Source organism: Hippichthys cyanospilos, chromosome 5 (assembly GCF_059441005.1).
Source record: "Hippichthys cyanospilos isolate Australia breed blue-spotted pipefish chromosome 5, RoL_Hcya_1.0, whole genome shotgun sequence".
Lineage (NCBI taxonomy): Eukaryota > Metazoa > Chordata > Actinopteri > Syngnathiformes > Syngnathidae > Hippichthys > Hippichthys cyanospilos.
Genome location: NC_142373.1, coordinates 4558351 through 4581401, shown reverse-complemented (window position 1 = coordinate 4581401; position 23051 = coordinate 4558351). Strand labels below are relative to the sequence as shown.

General features: G+C 38.7%; 1 protein-coding gene across 3 annotated transcripts in view; it reads right to left on the bottom strand.

Annotated features, from left to right (window-relative positions):
• Positions 1 to 1921: 1921 nt before the first annotated feature.
• The window catches only part of ubxn4 (UBX domain protein 4), a 21650-nt gene continuing 520 nt past the window's right edge, over positions 1922 to 23051 (bottom strand). Inside the window, exons 1-12 of one of the 3 annotated variants that reach the window (XM_088415584.1) lie at positions 22804 to 23051; positions 20618 to 20720; positions 18707 to 18735; positions 18356 to 18474; positions 15021 to 15198; positions 14520 to 14619; positions 14397 to 14427; positions 10638 to 10753; positions 8446 to 8554; positions 7377 to 7508; positions 4556 to 4758; positions 1922 to 2335 (exon numbers count right to left, since the gene is read on the bottom strand). The exon at positions 22804 to 23051 is cut by the window's right edge and continues 520 nt beyond it. In XM_088415584.1, coding sequence (XP_088271710.1) covers positions 2200 to 2335; positions 4556 to 4758; positions 7377 to 7508; positions 8446 to 8554; positions 10638 to 10753; positions 14397 to 14427; positions 14520 to 14619; positions 15021 to 15198; positions 18356 to 18474; positions 18707 to 18735; positions 20618 to 20720; positions 22804 to 22885 — 1338 coding nt within the window. In that variant the 5' untranslated portion in view covers positions 22886 to 23051 and the 3' untranslated portion in view covers positions 1922 to 2199. The remainder of the gene's footprint in view (positions 2336 to 4555; positions 4759 to 7376; positions 7509 to 8445; positions 8555 to 10637; positions 10754 to 14396; positions 14428 to 14519; positions 14620 to 15020; positions 15199 to 18355; positions 18475 to 18706; positions 18736 to 20617; positions 20721 to 22803) is intronic. The other 2 variants (XM_088415585.1, XM_088415586.1) reach the window with 2 other exon arrangements.

Below are 23051 nucleotides of genomic sequence, written 5' to 3'. Positions count from 1 at the left end.
AGAATTTTAGATGGTATCAAACCTGGGGTTTTGTGGGCAAAGACTGGTCCACACACAGGGTTAATTCCCAGCCTGTCACAGTTCACCAGTTCAGCCACCTCACTTCCAGCTTCACCACACCCGCTCAGCCCTCCTGCTAATCAGCCTTGAACACTTAACACCTGCAACCACTTACCCGCTCAGTATAAAGCCCGGTCACTTCCCTCCACAACCCGCCAGATCGTCTCTATGCGCTGCGCCGAGCTTTCCAGCAATTCCTCCTGCCAGCCTGCCTGTTGTCCGACCCGGTTTGTCCTTGACCACCCGATTGCCCGCCGAATTGACTGGATCCTTGGGGTATTTCGACCCTGCCTGCCTCTGACTACCCGCTAGCCTGCCGTCTTAACCTGTCTGCCCGAGCCCCCCTCCTGTCTCTCTCCCTTTGCCCGACCCCTCAGCCAAACCCCGGCTCTCCTGACTCCGGAACCCCCCAGACCTCTGTGCCACGCTCCCGTCAGCCCCCACGACTACCTGCACCTTCTCTTCAATAAACGTTCTGCCATTGCCCTTACCAGCGCGTACGTGCTCTTGGGTCCTCTCTCCTCCCGCCGTAACACAGCCCTTAGATGTCATTTTTGGAAAAAATGGAAAAATAGATTATGGGATTGGATGAGACAAAACTAAAACTAAAGAGATTACAAATGATAAATTGATTGGTCATTGAGACAAACAAAATACACAAAATGTATTATGTGAGGTCCAGAGTATCCAGAGGTGGATACCCAGAGAAGGTTGGATCAATTGAAGTCAAATAATGATAATGGGATAATCAATTTGTCACAGAATTGAGAAAACAAGAGTATAAATTTAGCGAAATGACAAGGAAGGAGGACTAATTTGATTGGGGTTAATTTAGAGATAGAATTATTTTGAGAGTGTTATTAATTCAGTTACATATGATAGACAACATGTCCATGAGAACATGTTGAAAATGTTGTTTATATTCCCTGAATATACATTTATTTTTCTTACATAAATAAGAACTGAGATAGTGAACATGATTAGTTCACTGATGTAAATCAATAGTTGCTCATTAGATGTGGTGCTAGACAATAATAACATCAAGATTAAATTGTCTAGAATTGTTTATACGTGTTCAAAATTGGAAAAAAACATGAAAAGAAAAATATTCAGAGTAAAAGAGAGTAGTCTTTGGGCAATCTAGCAACTGAATGTGTCTTGAGAATTAGCAAGCGAAAGCTATCTAAGAAGTCAAGAGGTTTTTGACTGTATAACCTTTGACTTAATATTTAAACAATTTTGCAGTTGATTTAACAGCAAAAGCAAATTTGAGAAAGTTCATTTCATGAAAATTAAAAGTCCTACTTTTGACAAACACTTGATGATAAATGGTGAAAGAGAAGCGTGTTCAGTGGAAGAAAATGTGATACAATTTGAGGTCATTAGAAATGAATCAGATTGTATAGATCAGTGTTTTTCAACCAGTGTGCACTGTGCACCCCCCCACCCCCCGTCCGCTGCCTAAATGCCGCGGACAGCACCCCCCCAGTCAATGTCTGACCAAGCGGGTAGTGAGTAAGAGGGCATCTAGCCCCTTCCCTATTAAAGGGTCTGGTGCGATCCAATTTCTCTTGAGTCATTTTTTTGCTTCTTCCCGAGGGGGTAGGAATTGTAAGCGTGCTTCAAGGCCACAGTACATCCAAGAGCCACTTAAAAAAAATTCTTCAGCTCAGGCTTGGTTGTCATGGATGAATGTACGGTAGGTACGCAAATGCGTCGAGTGAAGCATGTGATTTCTGTCGCGCATGCATACCTGCATATCAGTTATGTGCACTGCTCATTATAGTGCTACAAATGAATTGTATTGATTTATGTGAAGACACGACATGTTAATGCTTACAATAATTAAGAAACAGATCAATACCAATATGCAACACTTTATTCCTTACATTTCTTGTAGTAGTTTACATTGTCAAATCATCATTTCGACAACAATCCTGGAAAATCACAATGTGCCGTCACATGTGAGTTATTTTCGGAACAGGCCCGCAGGCTACTCAAGTGATTCTTGTGGGCTAGCTGGCATATGTTGGGGAACCCGGATCTAGAATTACTGTATTAACTTCTTCAATTGGGATGGGATGGTTATGGTGGCGATTCTATGAAGCAGAAAAGGGGGAAAATGTTACTTTTACAGAGCTACATTTGCTGTGTTGAGTTCCCATTCCAGGTGTTATTGTCATCTTCACTGTCCTCTTGAGACCTGAGCTGGCAGATTTTCCCATCTTTTTTGAAGTTATTGGGACGGTTCTTTGAAGGACGAGAAAGATATTCTCTAAGAAGGCAGAAGATATCATAATTATATATTATTTTGTGTATTTCATGTACAGTCTCTCTCTCTATATATATATACACACACACACAGACACACACATTCATACATAGTTAGGTACATATATATGGATAAGCAGGTTGATTTTTTTTTCATCTGACTTTAACACATTGATTATGAAAAGAAAAATACACAAGCATGTGACGAAATAAGAATCTGTCTGTATGATAGCCTCAAGCAAAAATATCACCCCTTATCTGGGCAATAAAGTGCAATAAAACGCAGCCTTGTATTTATAAAAATAAAACATCAGCCAAATACCTGCATAAACACCCAGTCTGTTCAATATCGATCACATCACACACAGGCAATAGAGTATGCTGGCGCCGAATTAATGTCCTTGATTTGTTGATCAGTGATGTTGCCTGCCATTTTAATCATTCTTTCCTTCACTGTCTTGGCCGAGAGAGGCGTGTCTTTTTTTTTGTATTTTCCCGGTTTTGTTTATGAAGTCTGTAAATGGGTGTTCTGATATGGTGATGAATGACTCCATGTAGTCACCATCTGTGAACGGTTTGCCACGTTTTATTATCTCCCGGGTTGCAACGAAACTTGCAGCAATCGTGGAGTTTGGAGATGCAATCCACTTCTTAAATGTATTTTTGCGCTCCTCTAATTTCTGCAGCGATAATGCAATCACACTTTTTCTCTCACTCCCAACTGGGTAATTGGCTGCAAATGTAGTACAGTGGGCCCCCGGTTTACGAACTCCCTGTTTTACGAATTTTTCATCTTACGACGTGGACCGCGGCGTTTTTTGTCCCCCTCTTATGCACAAACCTTTCGTCTTACGAACCATCCAACATGCATGTCAGTGTGTCCGCACTATTTTTTTTGCTTTGCTGCATCAACAAAAACAACTTTTCGCGCACGTCACGGAAACGCTGATATGCTATTGGTCAATTAAGGCAGTCCCAGTCTCAGTCATGGAGATGCCGATATGCTATTGGTCGATTAAGGTCACAGTCACGGTCTCAGTCACGGAGATGCCGATATGCTATTGGCCGGCGTCACGTCAATCACAGAAATGCCGATATGCTATTGGCCGAACGCCCTCATCGAGCTTTTCGGTGTGTTGTGAAGACTTTGCAAACTTTATCTGTTAGACATGGCTTCTAAACTTGCAAGTGGCGGTAAAGGAAGAAGTAAGAGGATGATGACAATAGAAACCAAGCAGGAGATAATAAAAAAATAAGAAGGAGACGCACGCATAGTTGACCTTGCTAGTGAGTATGGCCGTAACCGCTCGGGCAAGACTAAGTGCAAGACTCTCCTTGCCAGGGGACGGACCTCGGTCAACAACAAAATGGAGAGGCTTTTTCGATTCTGGATTAAAGAGAAGGAAATCGCCGGTGATATGTTCTCGTTTAAGAAAAGTTCTCATTTAAGAAAAAAAATAAAATAAATTGTGTGTAAATTCATGTAATTCATGTAAATTATATTACATGGGGGATGGCGTTCCTCCGGAGGCTGCCATGTCTGTTATAGCTAAGGACAATGGTAAATGCAGCACCTCCTACTGTCCGTAATGAAAAACGGTCTAAATCTTACACATCGTCCCTTCAATGCTATTGGTTTAAACCAGTGCATCTCAATTATATTTTGCCAAGCCTAGGAAAGAGCAACCCCCCCCCCCCCCCCCACACACACACACACACGCACACACACACACACACATGCACACTTGATGTGCTGACTATAAATGAGATTATTATCTATAGATAAAATGTATATTAAGTATACCTTTAATATAGTATAGTATACCGGGCGTCCTTTTTACCATTAACAAAAGATAAAAGCAATATAAATCAACTTTCAAAAACTGTTAATTATTTTTTACAGCGTTTGTCCGGATTACAGTTTAGACTAAAACAGGAAACACTCGTGCATCAAAGTGCCTGAAAACTTTAAAAAAAAAAAAAAGATGAAAATGATAATTTCTTTGCAATTACACTTCACAAAAACAAAGCCTTTCCCTTAGGATCATCATCACCCCCCCCGCGCACCCTCAGGGGGGCCCGTCCCACTATTTGAGAAGCATTGGTTTAAAGAATGTCAGGTGGAATGGTTGGCCCCCACACATTTTCACCTTACCAAATCCGTCCCTCTTTGAAAAAAGTTTAGACAGTGCATTGTCTAAAAAAGGTAGGGATTGTCACTCACCTTTTTGGTTTATCAGATTGTGTTGTTGGGTTGACGTAGGACTCAGACAGTGGAAAAGAGCTTCTTGAAGGTTCTTCGGGTGGGGTGGGAAATATGAAGGAGCTGAGAAACCGCCATACAGTGAAAACGGGGTAGAAGAGTGTGCTAAGGACAGCCCAGATACCACCAGTAGATGGGACAACAGTAGAAGCAGGCCTGGTGAACTGTAAGTGAGAGAAAATGGAATGTTTAATTGGTAGTTACTCATACTACGCATACTGGATGCAAAAACAAAACGAAGGAAACACATTTGCTTACGTTGTTACGTCACATTTTCTAAATTTTTATTTCAATTAACAAATGGCAAAGGTAAATATGTTTGAAAAAGCTCAGCTCCTTGAACAAAACAGGACAATATACTTACTAGCTGCTTTGACATAACTGTTTAGTAAGCATTCACCGTGACACTAAATGCCACACAGGTGTGGTGATGACCTACATTTCACTTCGTTTAATGAAATGACATGGACTGCACTTCTTAAAGCAATCACTTAAAAAAAAAACATACACCTATATAAATGAAATCCTACTCCATCTCCAGAAACATCACAAACACGAAAAAGCAGGAGAAGTAAGACAATGCAAACTTACGATGTAGGAGAATTTTATGTTTTGTGGATATTGAAAAAAAAGGTGTATGAGCATTAAATAATAAGAAAAACACTTAATTTACTACAATTATAGGCATAACAACATACTAGATACTTGGGACGAAACAGTTTGGTAAGCATTCAAACAAATGAAATCAAATCAGTAGCTTTATTACTTTGTTTCATAAAACAACGTGCATTAGACTGCTTGAATCAACCACTCAACTTATCACGTAGACAGAAGAATAAATAAAACACACACCTATCAACACTAAAACTTACCCCATTTCCGATGAGTAATAACACAAACACTAATAGGTAGGAAAAGTAAGACAATGTCTACCTATGACATAATCCTTTTCAATTTCAATAAAAAAATAAGTGCCACTCCTGCAATTGCCTGCCAACCAGTTCAGGGTGTCCTACTGCCTGTAGACACCTGGGACAGGCACCAGCAAGCCAGCAACCCTTGTGAGAATAAGCAGCTATAGAAAATGAATGGATGGATAAACACAAATAGGAATGACCACTCGGTGACATCTCAATATTAATCATTTTTTTGTCTTGTTTTAGTTTGCATGGATGCATTTTCATTCCTCCTGACTCAAGTAGTCACACATGGGGGCACACATCCAACAGACACTTCCTAATACAAACACTTGTGTGTGTGTGTGTGTGTGTGCAATGTTGAACAAAGTATTTCAATTGCAGCATTTTTTTAAATTGCAATTGCATTGCAAAAGCAAATAATTGTTCAGTTCCAATTTGAACAATTCCGGAAGAAGCGCAATGACAGCTACTGGCCTGGGGTCAGTGGTGGCCCGGCAGTCACACGGTGGCAATGGGTGTTAATATCAACCCATGCTCGTGAGCTCTCTTTAGCCGAAACACACGTTCCAGTCACCTTTTAAATAAGGGGGCCAAGACTCCAGTCTGCCAATCCAGAAGCTTTATGACTTGATGTCCAGGTGATGTTGTACTGGTGTGTCAACCAGGATAGTCCCACAACATTCAGAGTCCATAAGAACTCTGGACAGATCTTCATGTTTTAATTTAATTTATTAACCCTAACTCTAATAAGCGTATTAGCAATATATTGTGATTTTGATGGACATTATTTCTTAAAAAAAAAAAAAATCGTCACAATGTATGTTTTTTTTTTTCCCTCTCCCATGTTGTCTGCCTTGATGGGCAACTGCAGCATGCACCGAGAGCTTCCTTTCATTGTGTATTTTACGTGTGTGCTTTTTGCCTACAATACCAGTACCAGTGTAAGTTTGCTACTGGGTTGACTACCTCGGGTAACGTGATTAACATATTATCATATGCTACCTTCGCGGAGAGATAAAGTGTGGGTGAAGAAGGCGAACCAATCAAACTTTCCCACTCGCCCAAACAAACGAAGTTGGTTTTCTGGGAAGTTTTTGGCTTTCGAAAACGAGCGGGCAGCTTTGCGAGTAAGCTAAGAGTTTGTAGTGAGCACGCTAGAGAGAGACGAGAGACAAGAGACAGAGACAGACAGAGCAAGCCTTTTGTGTAAGTATGTGTGCGTGAGGAGGAACTATATTCCCACTGACATGAAGAGACAGATTTCTTATTACTATTAATACACATAGTAGTTGAATGGTTGATTTGAAATAAAACTACCATCACTCGATGGTGGCTATTTTCGGCTAAGTGCCCCATGTTTCAGTTTTAACTGAAGGTGTTCAACCAGAAAGAAATGTTTATTGTAAGCAAAAGCTGATTTGCTCACTGAAGGTATGTTTTGATTTTATTTACATATTTATTTTAATTTAGCATGGTAAATGCTTGTCTGTCAGTCACAAATGCTGCAGTACAGCTTTTGTTTAAAAATCAAACTTAACTCTCTGTTAAGCACACAAGATTTAAAAAAAGATTTATTTAAAGCTGTAATTTCAATCCTGTGAATTTTTTGTTCAAGGTTATCATACCATAGGATTCTGTTATCGTCCCATGCCTACTTAAAAACCAGTATTTGATCTTCTACTTACATATTAAGTAGAAGATGTTTAACAATCACATGAAATTCACTTACAGTTTGTGGTTATATTGTGACAAAAGGTGGAAAGATCCATTGTGCAGAAACATAAGTGTTTGAGTTTATGAAAATAATGTTGCAATATGACGTGGGACATAAAATTTTATTTAGATTAGTAAAGTATACTCACTGGCACAAGAACAATAGATGCACTTGGAGCAAGTTCCAGCTCCAATAAAGTCTTACTGAGGTCTGCACTGGTAAATTTCCTTCTTGGGAACATGGTGGCCAAGGAAAAGTTGCCATAGCGGTTTCCAACTTCCTAAGAAAGTAAAAAAAAATAAAAAATAATAATAACAAATCACCACACATATGAATAACAAGATTAGTGACACATTAAAAACATGGAATTAAAAAATGCTTAAGTTTCAAGCACTGCCCTGCTGAAAATTAGTATTCCTTTATTATTATTATGCAGCGTTTACAAACAACCTTGCAAATATCAATGGCACCTGATCCTCTGGGAAAAAAAAAAAGGTCAAGCCTATTCAGCATATACTAACTATTGACTTCCTTGCTGCAGTTTTGAGCAGTTTACTGTTAGGCAATATTATTATTATATAATAATTGTATTATTATTATCATCATCATCAAAATGGAGCATGATAAGTACAATGAACACTTTAAATTGTCCATAGGTACGGATGAGTATGTGAATGGTTGTTTGTCTATGCGTGTGCCCTGCGATTGACAGGCAACAAGTTCAGGCTTTCGCCTGCCTACTGCCCGAAGACGGTCGATATATGCACCAGCACGTCTACGACCCTAGTGAGGATAAGTGGCTACAAAAGATAGATCGATGGTTAGATGGATATTCTGTTCAATAATATGTGCTGTATTGTACATAAGTAGAAATCTTATTTCTACTTCCATGAATTGTGCTAATTTGATGTGTACTACAGACACTCTCAAAAGTACTTGTTACCTGCCATCTTCACATAGGATAGGCCATTTACAGATAACGAATCAGTCTGAGATTGACAAAGGACCCAATACACTGTTCCAATATGGTTCCCTTATTATGCCGATAAAGGACCCTCAATGCAGTGTTACATAATACATTCTTCCCCCCAATAAAATGTAGGCCTTGAAGGATCAACTAAAAAAGCAGGATGTCACAAGAAGTAAAAAAATATCCAACTAAGGCTGTTTCGAGTCAAACCTCTGATTGGGGCAAACTTGAGGTATAGTTTACTGACCTGCATGACGAACTGATGAGCTTCCTGAAGTCTACTCTGTGAGGAAAACTGGTTGGTGACAGAGGAGCCATCTGGGAGGCGAAACTGAAGCCTTGTGATGGTACTTTTGCTACGCAGACACAAAATGAATTATTGCAGAAAAGCACATCTGTTTAATTTTCAGACTTGTTTTGCATTAAGAAATACATGTTTTTAACAAGTAACTAGAAACTGAATAATATTTTTGAAGTAACCCTCACAACACCACTTTTGAGTTAAGTTTCAATGTTTCCATACAAAGGTGACGTCATCGAGATGTATGCATTTTGCGGAGGCAAAATGGGTTGATTTGGTGAAGAATAGACGCTCAAGTACCGCTACAGGATGACTGCTACCTACAAAATTCAAAACTCAAAGATTGATAACATTTTTCAGATTCCAACTGCATTTTCAATTGTTTAATGATTTGGGTGTTTATCGGTCATCTTATCAATTTGTTTATGGAAAAGGAGCATTAATAGGTAGATTAACATACACTTTGTTTTATGTCTTTGATTTGGAGCAGCTCACCAATGTTGATTGGTTCAGTTTGCTGTTTACATCGTTAAAGAATTATTGGGCTCAAAACACCAGTCCTGTTATCTGCCCTAGATAGTGTAACAAAATGCTCGTGTAAGTTGACATCGTCCTTTCCTTCAACATTTTAAAAGTAATCTTACTCCTCTCAGAAGCCGATATGTAACACTCCAGTGCTTCCAGCTAGAGTCTCATTAATGCTAGAGGTTGCTTTAAAGGGATACTCTAATTTTTCGCATGTGCCTGTGGGAGCTCTGGCAGCATTACGGTAAATGAAGCACCTCCTGCTGTCTGTAGCTATAACAGACATGGTGATCTCTAGAGGAGTGAAACCCCCTATGTAATATAATTTAATGATAACTAGACCTACAATTATATTTAAAACATACTGTTGGTCGTTAAGAACGAATTTATTTCCAAGTTTTTTAAAATTTATTATAATTAAATTGAACAATTTTTAATGAAAAATGCTCGAAATCTTACACGGTGAACCTTTAAATGCTGGCAACAAATGCTGTGCTGTGATATTTACGCTCAGGAGCAAATGTTTGTCAAGTAGACCATGCTTCCGGGAAAACCATCAAAATAAAAGCATTCCAAGGCTGCTTATGTCATGCCATACTTTATTTGTTATGGTACGGTTTAATTTGAAGCATTGGCTGGGCTTCTTACCACATTTAGCTATTTTACTATCATGTATTAGATTGACTAGCGGCGCATTCTCCGCACTTATGGCACAACAAACATAACAAAACACACAAAAAAAAAACAGATTGTTCCATACTTATTTGTTATTGCCAGGTAAATTTGTCTATCCTGACTGGGTTATTTTACTCTTCCCTGCCTAGGTGAAAGCCAAAAGGTGTTAATAGTTACTATAACTCAGGATCCACAGAAGACATTGTAATGTTGCCGATGGGCCAAGCACTTAAGGGGGATTAAAAAAAAAAAAAAAAAAAAAAAAAAAAAAAAATATATATATATATATATATATATATATATATATATATATATATATATAAATATAAAAACATATATATATATATATATATATATATATATATATATATATATATATATATATATAAATATAAAAACATATATATATATATATATATATATATATATATATATGTTTTTATATTTATATATATATATATATATATATATATATATATATATATATAAAAACATGACTTCATAAATGTGACAACATGCTGTGTGTGCGCATGCATATCGTCTTTGGAAGTTGCCCTGTTTTCATCCATACTTGTAAAAGGGGTTTGTGCTGTGAAGAGCCATGTGGAGTTACTACAATGTCACTACGCATGTTGTGACTGGACATGCGTGGTGACGTAATACCGACCGGCTGATATTGGTAAGACAATCGTTGGTAAAAAGGAAAAGGACAAAGAACTGAAACCTAGGGAACCGGTTCTCAACAAGAACTGTTTTTCAATGCTCATAATGAACAATAATAATGCTATTTTCTATAAAAACAATAGGGACCTTGCAGAGGCCACTGCTCGAGCCTGCATTATCACTTGAAGAGCTAAATAATAACCCTGAAAATGTATGTGACCATATGTCATGACAGGCAAAATCGAAAGGTCTGAGACTATAATTTGCAGATTTACCTCCTTAGCCTCAAAAAACTACCCTCTTCCAACTCTGCCTGTTCAGCCTGAGGTATTACTTGCTGAGCTTTCTGCTCGAGGGATTTAGAATGACGGGCTGCTCTATCCATATGGTCCTGCGAAAGAGAAAACAAAACAAAAATGTCAACAAAATCTAAATACAGTGATCCCCCCTACTTCGCTGTTAATGGGGGGTGTCAACCCCCCGCGAAGTCTGAAATCCGCGAAGAAGTCTATCAGTTCCCAGATTCTATGTACGCCCCAATAGAGCCGCAGTAACCATAAACAATCCTTTTTTTTTGTATTTCTTGCATATTTTATTTCCTTTCTCCTATTATTTAACATAACATTATCCTTATTAACATTATTGTATATTCATTAAATAACTAATATTAGTTAGTTTCTTGAGAATTTGTTCTCAGGACTGGTTATCTGCACCAAGACTCCGGTGAAAGAGCACGCAAGTCATCACGTTGAACTTCACATTTATTTTGGCTCATGTATGGTGTACCATGTAGTATCTGTTGAATAATAAATCAACAACAATGTTAAAGTCAGTCAACTAACATATAAACACTTGCCGAACTTTAATCTATGAATTTACTGTATTTTTAGCCGACATTAGCGGGTTAGCAACAACTAACAACAACTACTAACTATAAAGTGCAACCTCTACACAGATGAACACATAAACAGAATAAACACTCATCGCTCACTAAACATAGGCAGTAGCGTGCGTTATCAACATAAATGATAATAAACTATAAATATGAGCTTACGCTGTCATTCACTTTGTCACCGTAACGAGCCGAATGACGCAGAGAACGTAAAACAGGAAACGGAAATGCAACGCGACTCGACAAATTAAATAAAAGCATGCATTTCAAAATAAGATAACAAATGTCACAAACTCTAACGCTTGAAGAATTCTTAACATAGTTATTAACTAATATTACTTAGTTATTTGATGAATACGGTACTGTATAATGTACTTTTTTGCTTTTTTTAATGTTTTTCCATTTTTGTGCATTTTTTAAATTATTTTTTGTTTTGAAATATTTTTAATTTTTCCTGGAAAAACTCGCGAAATACTGAGACCGCGATATCTGAGACCGCGAAGTAGGAGGGATCACTGTATTCATCACAATATACCTTCAATTACAGTGGTCCCTTGTTTATCGCAGGTGTTACATTCTAAAGAAAACCGCAAAATCCGCAAAGTAGCCATCTTTATTTTTCAACAATTAGCATACATGTTTTAAGGCTGTAATCACCCCACAATACACTTTATACACTTTTTCAGGCGGAACTTAAGATTTTCTCGCATTTGTCTCTCATTTAAACACTCCCAAAGGTCAATAGTTCAATATAATTCAAAGTTCAATCTACACTAATAATCCAGGCATCAAGAATACAGTGGAACTTGGACTACCATTCTGCTTCCTCCTGAATCATTTGGATATCAACATGTTGCAACTAAATTTCAATGTCTTGCTCGCTGCACAAAAGAAGTCAGAGAACACGAACAAAGGACGGATAGGAAAACCGTGTGCGCACACTCTTGCTGCACATGAGCTGCAACAACTCTGGTCGCACAAGGATCTCAGTGTTGTGAATACACAGCCATCAAAGTGTTGTGAATACACAGCCATCAAAGATGACATGAGCAGTTATTCTTCTCTTCCTCTAAGGCAGATTGCAGCGGTAGAACGAAACAGTGATGAAACAGTGTCATCTATTGGACAAACTATTAAAAAACTACCTCATTATAACGTTACCTCTTAGTTTTAAATACATTAAAGTTATGTTATGAATGTTAAAAATATTACGAAGCTGTGCTCTTATTCACCAATAAACAACAACAAAAAATTATTTCACATTGTTTTTGCTGGAACTCTTTTGTTTGTTTACAGTGTTTTTCAAGGGAACTATCTATGACTCCTGGTCTCCAACAACTCAGTATTGACAGACACTGTTCTCCCGACCTGGAGTACATAGTTGTCAGGTGTAGGCCTTTTTTTTCTACCGAGAGAGCTAACGGTAGTGACTATTACAGCTGTTTATATCCCACCAGACGCTAATGTTAGCATAGCTCTCTCGCTGTTGTTAAATGCCATCAACAAGCAGCTAAAGGTCTACCCCGACGGTGTGCACATAATAGCTGGAGACTTTAACAGGGCGAGTCTGAAAACAGTCCTACCTAAGTTTCACCACCATGTTAAGTGCCAAACCAGGGGGGAAAACACTCTCGACCATGTATACTCTAACATCAACCACGCATACAGATCCACCCCTCTCCCTCACCTGGGTGTCGGACCACATCTGCCTGCTGCTTATCCCAGCATACACTCCTCTCAGTCGGTGCACCAGGCCAGGTACCAAGACCATCACTACCTGGCCTGCAGATGCACTGTTCCAGCTGCTTCGCACGCAGTGGGTAGGACATATTTGATGATTCAGATCTGTCGGTATTCCTATTGTCTGTGCTGATGTACATCAAGTGCTGCATTGCGGAGGTCACCAGAGAGAAATCTATCCAGCTCTACACCAACCAGAAGCCATGGATGACCAGCCATGTCCGCAGCCAGCTGAAAGCCCGCGACGACGCCTTCAGGTTAGATGACGGTGATCTCTACAGAGCAACCCAAGCAGACATGAAGAGAGGAGTCAAGGAGGCCAAAGCGAACTACAAGAAAACTTTCGAGGACCACCTCTCCAGCAGCAACGCTCGGTGGATATGGCAGGGCATTCAGACCATCACAAACTTCAGAGGAGCAGGGGCAACAACTGGGGATCCCAGAGTGTTTCTAGCTGAGGAGTTAAATAGCAGCTTCTTTGCACGGTTTGGAACACAGCACACGGCCACATCTGCACCACCCTGCAACCCAACAGCCCCTGACACCCCTCCACTCATTCTAACAGAGCAGAAAGTGAGCTAGGGTGCTCTTCATTGACCTTCGGCCTTTAACACGATCATCCCTGACATCTTGATCAGCAAGCTGCTGGACTTGAGCCTCCCCCCACTCATCTTCTTCTGGTTAAAGGACTTCCTCACTGACCACCCCCCAGTCTGTGAGATTTGGCCCCCATCCAGCTGTACTGAGGCAGACTTGAAGAGGCTGCAGAGGGCGATCAAGACTGCCCAGAAGATCATCGGCTGGCCTATGCCCTCCCTGATGGACATCTACACCTCCCGCTGCCTCAGCAGGACCAGGAAAATCATCAAGGACAGTTCTCACCTTGGTTTCCACCACTTCAACCTGCAGCCCTTCTGGGAGGCGCTACAGGTGTCTAAAGTCCAGGACCAACAGGCTGAGGGATAGCTTCTTCCCTAAAACCATCAAAATCTTGAACAATAACATGCACTGATGCTGCTGCCATGACTTAGCAGTTTTCAATTGCATTTTTCCACATCCTTTTTGTGCTGTTTTTGTACTTATGTTTGTGTTGCACTTGAGCCCCCCAATTTAGTTTTGTACCTTTGTTTTTTTTTAAATGACAATAAAGACTATTCTATTCTATGTATAAACAAATTGTTTTTGCACTCATAAGTAATAACATTCATAAAATCAGTTAAATGACTACTGTATCATTCAGACGTTCATGGTTTTTAAAGTGATGCATCACCGTTAAATCTAAAATTAGATTTCAGACCGCTCTCCAAATCATATTGTACACAATTATGACAAGTTTTTATTTTTTATTTTTTTTTACACATCCCCGCTCTGTTGTATATTTCCCTCAAGAGTTTTTCCTTACCTTATCCTCCAGCGTCGTCTTTTGCTGATGGCTGATATCCAGAGTCAGATTAAATGCAGTAAGACAAAACGTAATTATTATTAGATAGTTAAAACTAAAATCTGTTTGCATATGTGTTGTTACCTTTGTGCACTCCAGTTCTCTTCACTCAGAGGACATGAACTTGTAGGATCTGCATACCCACTTGCTGCAGTAATCATCGCTGACTGGTTACACACTGCTGCTATGATTAAAAACATACAACAGAAACAAGACTAAAAAGCTGTGTGTGGACTATTATCGTATTTTCCGGACTATAAGGCGCACTGGCATATAAGCCACAGTAGCAAAATATAAAATATGAGCAAAAAAATTTTTTTTGTCCATGATAAGCCGCACTGGACTATAAGCCGCAGGTAATAACATCAGATCTTTATGCAGAAAGAAGGTAAATGAAGTTATATTAACCTAAACAAACAAAACAAAAATGCTTGAAGTCTGACTGTAATTAACTGATCACAATTAAAGCCTCATTTGATACCCTTAAATTGTAGAGTTTCCATTTTGATGTATTTGTTATATTAATTCCATAATACTGTGGTATGATACTCGCGATCCATTTTACAGTTAACTGTACATTCTTACCTTTAGTGATCTCTCTAGATTCTACGTGGCCCACTGCAGAGGGCCTCATGAGTTCTGGTGGTGTGAGGGTCACCGAAGTAGCAGAGGGTGCAGCCATGACAGGTTGTGCTGGACTAGTTATCATAGGAGTAGCTGTTTCTTGATTTACCATTGGAGTCCCATTTTTTTCTTCATGCATCTGAAGAATCCACATAGAAGACATAGCAAATTGTTTGTTCCTCATAATGCAATGATAATGTTTGACAGATAACGTTTGACAGAAATATTAATTTTAAGTAAACCCTAATAAATTAATGCGAGTATATTGAGTATTTTTGTTGGACCAAAATATGAGACCCTCAAAGTATGTATAGTGTTCCATTATTTTTCGCAGTTAATTTGGACTGAAATCACCCAAGGAACTTTCATGCATGCTTATGTGTATACCAAGTATTTATACTTTACATATTTGAGACAAAGATTACTGCAGTACTCATATTTACTTAAATCTTCAATTATTAAACCTAGTACAGCAGTGCTACTGTTATACAATAACTATGCTGTTATCCCTTCCCGTTTCCATCCCTTGGCTGTAGTCGGGGAACACAGAAGGCCAGAGTTGCCCTTGGTAACAGTATTCAGACGTTGACCTCGAGTGGAGCCCGTAGGTGACCAAACATAATAACACTCAAAATTCCAATTTATTATAAATGAACTCTAGGTAACATCTTACCAATGCTTTCTTTCATCCTAACCATTCACGCTCTCACCCGTATGAGCTTCATATGGAGAATGCTCCAAGTACTGGCCCCAAAGGTCAACAGCAAGAACAAGACTAGACAGCCAATCAGTAGCATCAGTAGTACTCTGAAGCACGTATATGTCACAATGCTCTATTTCTGTTGTGGATCAAGCTCAGAGCCAGGAAGCATAGCAATTTTGCAAAGGTTTATTCCTGCTATGCTGAACATTGTCATACGTACATAAGGGTGAACCACAAAGATTGCAAGATAATTAGGTTATTGCAAAAAAAGGGTACACCACAGAAAAGCAAGGGTTAAAAACAACTCAAAAAATGAATGTCGGTCCACTGTTGTTTCTGCAGCCATACAGAATTGGAGGTCCCTCACCACTGTTTTGTTTCTTGGGATAACTTGTTTGTTCAATGTTATCATTCCAGCCCTGACAAAGACTAGCCAGTGTGGTTTCTCCATTTTACAAGGGCGCTGGATGAAAACCCACAGCTTGATTTTCTGCAGTAAAACACTAATACAGTGATCCCTCCTACTTCGCGGTCTCAGATATCACGGTTTCAGTACTTCAGGGGTTTTTCCAAGAAAAAATAAAAAATATTTCAAAATAAAAAATAATTTAAAAAAATGCTAAAAAATTGAAAAAAAATTTAAAAAGCAAAAAAGTACATTATACAGTACTGTGTTGCTCAAATAACTAAGTAATATTAGTTAATAACTATGTTAAGAATTCTTCAAGTGTTAAGAGTTTGTGACATTTTTTTATCTCATTTTAAAATACATGCTTTTAATTTGTCGGGTCGCGTTGCATTTCCGTTTCCTGTTTTACGTTCTCTGTGCGTCATTCGGGCTCGTTACAGTGACTTAGTGAATGACAACGTAAGCTCATATTTATAGTTTATTATCATTTATGTGAATAACGCACGCTACTGCCTATGTTTAGTGAGCAATGAGTGTTTATTTTGTTTATGTGTTCATTTGTGTAGAGGTTGCACTTTATAGTTAGTAGTTGTTGTTAGTTGTTGCTAACCCGCTAAAGTCGGCTAAAAATACAGTAAATTCATAGATTAAACTTCGGCAAGTGTTTATATGTTAGTTGACTGACTTTAAGATTGTTGTTGATTTATTATTCAACAGATACTACATGATACACCATACATGAGCCAAAATAAATGTGAAGTTCAACGTGATGACTTGCGTACTCTTTCACCGGAGTCTTGGTGCAGATAACCAGTTATGAGAACACATTCTCAACAAACTAAGTAACATTAGTTATTTAATGAATATACAATAATGTTGATAAGGATAATGTAATGCTAAATAATAGGAGAAAGGAAATAACATATGCAAAAAATACAAAAAAAAAAGGATTGTTTATGGTTACTGCGGCTTTATTAGGGCGTCAATAGAAATCTAGGAACTGATACCCTACTTCGCGGGTTTCAGACTTCGCGGGGGGTTGACACCCCCCATTAACCGCGAAGTAGGGGGGGTCACTGTATATACATTACACCGAGGGCATAAAACAGTGGTGAGCAGTGACCTTTTACAAGATTCAAGAGTTTTATTGTCATATGGATGCATAGTAATACCACACAATGAAATTCTTATTCTATTCACTTCCCCGAGCATATTACATTCCATAATCGAGAAAGTAAGGTAGGCCATAAAAAAAATGGTCACCCAAATATCAACTTGATTTTGAAAGATTCTCTCACACTCATACTTCCCTTATTCTAAGAATATTGTGTTGAATTTTACAGTGTAGGTATAAAGTCATCTTCTCGTCATATTTCTGGAGTAGATGTACAAGTTCAATGTAGTAACCACGGATGTGTGATCCTCTACTGCAAGCCCTCAAAATGTCTGCTCCTGTGCTCCAAGGTAGACAACAATGTCCACAAGCCTCTTCAACGGTTCTTTTTGACCCGTGCATTGTGCTGCTCCGTGGCAAGTCGCAGTCCCTATTTCAACTGATGCTCGATTTGTGTTTCCAAATATCTGCAGTTTTACCACACACGGTATGCGTGGAGAGCCACAGTCGTGGCTTGCTCATAAGTAGTGTGAAGGTTGTTTAAATCAGTGGTCTCCAGCCACAAGTACCGGTCCGTGGATCAACTGGTACCGGGCCGCGGGGGAGCAAATGGAAGCCAACCTCAGAACATTTATATCCTTTGTTACCCAACCTATTTTTTTAGATAACAAGATCAACCTGCAGGCAGCACGGTGAAAAAAGGGTAGCACGTAAGCATCACAGTTCAGTAAGCATCACAGTTCAGAGTCCTGAGTTCAATTCCAGCCCGCGCCAGCCTCCCTGTATCAAGTTTGCATGTTCTTCCCGGTGTGCGTGGGTTCTCGCCTGGCACTTCGGTTTATTCCCACATTCCAAAATCATGCATGGTAGGTGTATTGGCCCCTCTAAATTGTTTTTAGGTGTGATCGTGTGCTTGAATGTTTGCTTGTCCCTGTGTGCCCTGCAATTGGCTGGCAACCAGTTCAGGGTGTCCCCCGCCTAATGCCAATTGACAGCCAGTATAGGTACTAGCAAGCCAGTGAACCTAGATGCAGGTACAGTGATATGTGTAATTCAAAGTCGACTCTTACCTGTCTTACTTTGTCGATTCTAATTCGTAGTTCTTCGGCAGATACACTGCCAGCAATGACCTCCAAAGGAATACCATTATCCCCAATAAAGAAACTTGAGGGAATGCACACAACTGGATCTTCATTCAGAGATTGTTAAAGAATAGATAAGAGAACATCCAACAAGCTGCATAAATAAATATATATATATATATATATATATATATATATATATATATATATATATATATATATATATATATATATATATATATATATATATATATATATATTTTTTTTTTTTTAAACATTGTTACAGGACAATGTTTGCATGAATTACCAGTATATGAAAATAACAATGAAAAAAGATACAGATCTGTGAGAACTGCATACAGGCATCACTGTGGAAAAACGAAGACAAAGAGATTAATGAAATCACACATAACACATAAAATTTCACACATAATCCATTTCCCAGCAAGGAATGCGTATTTAAGCCACCCCTCATAGAGTGCATCCGCAAAGTATTGACAGCATTTCCCTTTTCCAATTCCGTTTTCAGATCCCATTATGACAATCTTTTTTTGGTTACGGTACATTTTTTATGTATTAAAAAATGAAAAGTCAATAAATAAATAAATAAAATGAAGTCTCCTCAGTGATCTTTTTATTTCAATGTTAAGCCACGAACGGGGGTTGAGGGTCCGGTGGGCACGTTCAATTTCTAATGGCTGTCCAGGACTAAAGGGAACCACTTCGTGAAAAAGTTGAAAGGGTTCGTGCCCTCGGTTCTCTCCTATAGGCCTATAATTCGCACATTGTTTCACCTGCTGTGGTTCTCTTGTTGAGCAATCTTATTTTTAAGCACGTCATTATCCTTCTGCAGTTCTTTCATCAATCTGTTCAGTCCATTCACCGAGTCCTCCGTGCTACAGATGTGGTGTTCTGCTTCGCTTATCCGTGTTAGAACGCTCTGGTAGTTTTCACTTCGTCCATAGTATTCTGGAGTTGGGTGGTTTTAGAGTCAATTTTCCCAGAGAGAATCTTACCCCCCCCCACGCAGATTCCTCTTCGTGGACACTCAAATTAGCCTCACGGTGGCTAATGTTCAAGGTTTGTTTGCGAGAAGCAAGCTTGCCCTAGCTTTGATCACTGTGTTTATCTTTTTTTCTTGTCCTTAACTTTGCTCCGAAGTTCCATTCCTCATCAGTTGGATAGAGTAATTTGGCCAAGCCTGAAAATCAAGTTTAGCGTAGTTTTTAATCAATTTGAGGGATATACATGGGAGCTCCTATTGAACACTACTGCTCAGCCTCGAGACATCCGGTTTCAGTCCTTTGTTGTGTGTTCTTTGTTGTGAGGGCATTATGGTCAAGTGAGTGAGGAGAGAGCATAAGGGAGACAGCGGTGCTAAACAGTGTTACGCAGCTACTGTACATGTCACTACAATGTACCACCTGCCAACAAATTAGTTTTAATGTTGAATTTGTGTTTCTCCAGTGTGCATCTAGGAGAGGTGAGTCTTGTCACTCATGATAATTTCCTTTGTTTCCAAAATGTGTTTACGAACCTTAGCATTAGCTCATGCTATTCTAAGCTAGAGAGCTATGTCGTCAACGCGTGTTAGTTTATCTAGTAATTGTGCCTTCTTTCACTTTGTTTTAGAAACCACAGCCACACATATCAACCTTTGGACAGAATTGGGATGTTAATTAAAGAGGGATAAATAATTGAAATGCTGGCCTCCACCCTTCTAACCCTTCTTCCGCCATCTTGCCTTCACTGCCAATCTGAACATCCTGGCCACAGAGAGGCGCTCCGGCTTGCACCACCATCTTTAGTGAAAAAGAAATTTGAACCCCGAGCTCTGCTGTCACGGTCCACCCGGGGCTATCAAAATAGCCTATCTGATCTAGATCAGAGACTTGTTACAGTTGGTGTTCAGCGTGTATCATTCAGCGTGTATTCTTTTCATACTTTTTGTCATAAACAACATGCTGAGGGCGATGGAAGCGCCGAAAGCGAGCGTCAGCAAAAGTGCCGTTCGGCGACTTCAATTTTGTCAACTCATTGTTGAAGCAAACTGGTGTTATGCTGCGTTCATGGGTAAAAGGTGAAAAAACTGGGGTCAATGTCATTCACGCAACATGACGCAAAGGACGCATGAATGAATGTTGATGAGCCATGGGTGAATCAATGACCTTACAGTTCAAGAGGAACGGAAATGCACTGAGAATTATTTAATATTTAAATTGAGCATAAATGTTGAACTTAGTACTGTACCTTTTGGTATCGACTTTAATGGCTATGCAGAATTTTTTAGCTGACTCTGAGACACTGTCATCCTCCCAGCTGGACATCAGGTTTGATGACAGCTCATCTTCACCTGAGCAGGTAATAGAATAGAAGAATAGAATACCTTTATTGTCATTGTACAATAAAATTTGGGTTCCGAAGAACTAAGGCGCCATTGCACCTGAGCGCGCCACCAACCTATATAGCTATACATATATACAAAAAAAACTATACATATATACAAAAAAACAAACAAACCAAAAAAAAAAAACGGTCAACACAATCCAACATAACTCGTTGACTCGTGGGCTCTCCTGCTGTAACAGATTGTACGGTAAGTCAGCCATTGCCATGACAAACTTTCCAGTAACAACTTTAAATTAAAGCTTTTATTTCAAAATACAATGTTACAGAAGCCTCAAAAACAGAATTGCTTTATAGCAATGCTGGTATATATTTATCTTTAACAAAGTTGAAATTTTTAGTTTTTAGTTTGCGCTTTATCAATAATATACTGTGTGCTACTATGCTACATTTGAGTATAGAGTATTTCACGCAAGACAGATGTTTTCCACTTGAATTCGAAGAGGGAATTATGTATGATAAGTGTTAGCTTAAAACCAAAATTTCACTTGAACTTTGTCGGTTTTAACCATTTTCTTTAAAAAAACATGAAGGGGGGAAAAAAATCTGAAATCAAATTTTTGTAACGTAGAGCCCTGAGAGTTGTTTGATGGTAAAATTGCCACACTATCCAATTCTGATCGAGAATATGAACACTTTAAATGGATTTGTGTGAGAAGATTTGATAACAAATTGTGAGTGTACTCTGAAATAAAGTTCAAATAAACTCTGCTTCAGTTACCATTTTTATCATTTATCTTTAGCCATCTGTAGCACCTTATACGATACGAGACCTTAAAATACGACACGTGCCTTATAGGCCCTAGTACATATTAATTGCAAAACTTGTACATGATGATACATGTATATTCATGAATGTCTGATGGTATGATATTTTGACTCCTCACTGGTGTTAAAACATTTGAACATCTGAACCTTTTATGATTTAAAGAACATGTGATACTATTTTATGTTTTATATGGATAGTGTGTAAGATTTAGACTGTTTTTCATTATGGACAACAGGAAGTGCTGCAGGTGCTGCCTCCGGAGAAGTGCCACCCCCCATGTAATATAATTTAATGATAACTAGACCTATGAGTAATTTTTAAAACATACTGTTAGTCTTTGAGAACACATTCATTTGCAAGTTTTTTTGAAATGTATAATTAAATGTATTCCTTTTTAATGAAAAACGCTCTAAATCTTACACACTGTCCCTTTAAAGAACATGTAAGTTTATTACTGTATTCATAAAAATTATGTCAAGGTCACGTGATCACAAGATCGATTTCGAGATAAAATTATTCCAAAACAAAAGGCCAAGTTATTTAAGTAAATGTGCCAATCAACTAAACAATTCATCTGGAGTCCTTGTTGAATTTATTTTCCAATGATACATTTTTTGTGAAGATTGAACCCAGTAAGGTGGTTAAGATCATAAATTGTAGAAAATTGCTGGCCCTCATTCACCTTCTACTATTGCAACCAAAATGTGAAAAGTATTTTCCTTGTTTTTGAGTGAATTACTGTCAAATTATGACAATGTTCGCTCACTAAATCTGTCTATAGCGACCCCAAGCATATAAAACGTATATAGACGGTTTGAGATGTAGTAGGTAGTGGGCTATCATTGTCTTCTACTACAGCAATCATTAGTGCAGCAGTCGTTTTCCCCTCTTATTCTGATATTAGGAGTTGAAGGCAATCGTTGACTGACTTCCACTTTAAAAAGCGAGTATCAAACGTGCCAACTTTTTTCGCTTTGATGATCGAGTGCAGGGCTTTACCGTAATGTCTGATTTAAACTGGTACTGAAATTTTAAGTGTAGGCCTTGACATAAAAATTTCAGGGTTTTTGGGCTGTTTCAATGCTCACCGATCGTTGTCACTAAACGATTTGCTGAGATCAGTGGAGTCTGAAGTTTGTCAACATTTTAATTGCACATTTAAATAGGTAAGCTGACTCACCAAGTATCGACTATCTACGTACTCCGACTTATGTCATGGTAAAAAGATCGCTAGTACATGAGCAAAAATGAAAACACATACCTACAATGACGATGACGAAGACAAAATTCCGCTGTTTGGCCGAATTAATGGCCTCTGGTATGGATCCAGTAAACCAAATCATTTGATATGTTTCGTTCACTGTTTACACTGTCCGTTTCTTTCTTCCGCTGTCACAGTTGACAGTAAGTCCAGGTAGCTCTCTCGCTCTCTCTCTCTCTCTCTCTCTCTCTACATATGAACGAAAAAAATAAAGCCGTTGGAAGAAGTGAAGCATCCGACGGCCATCT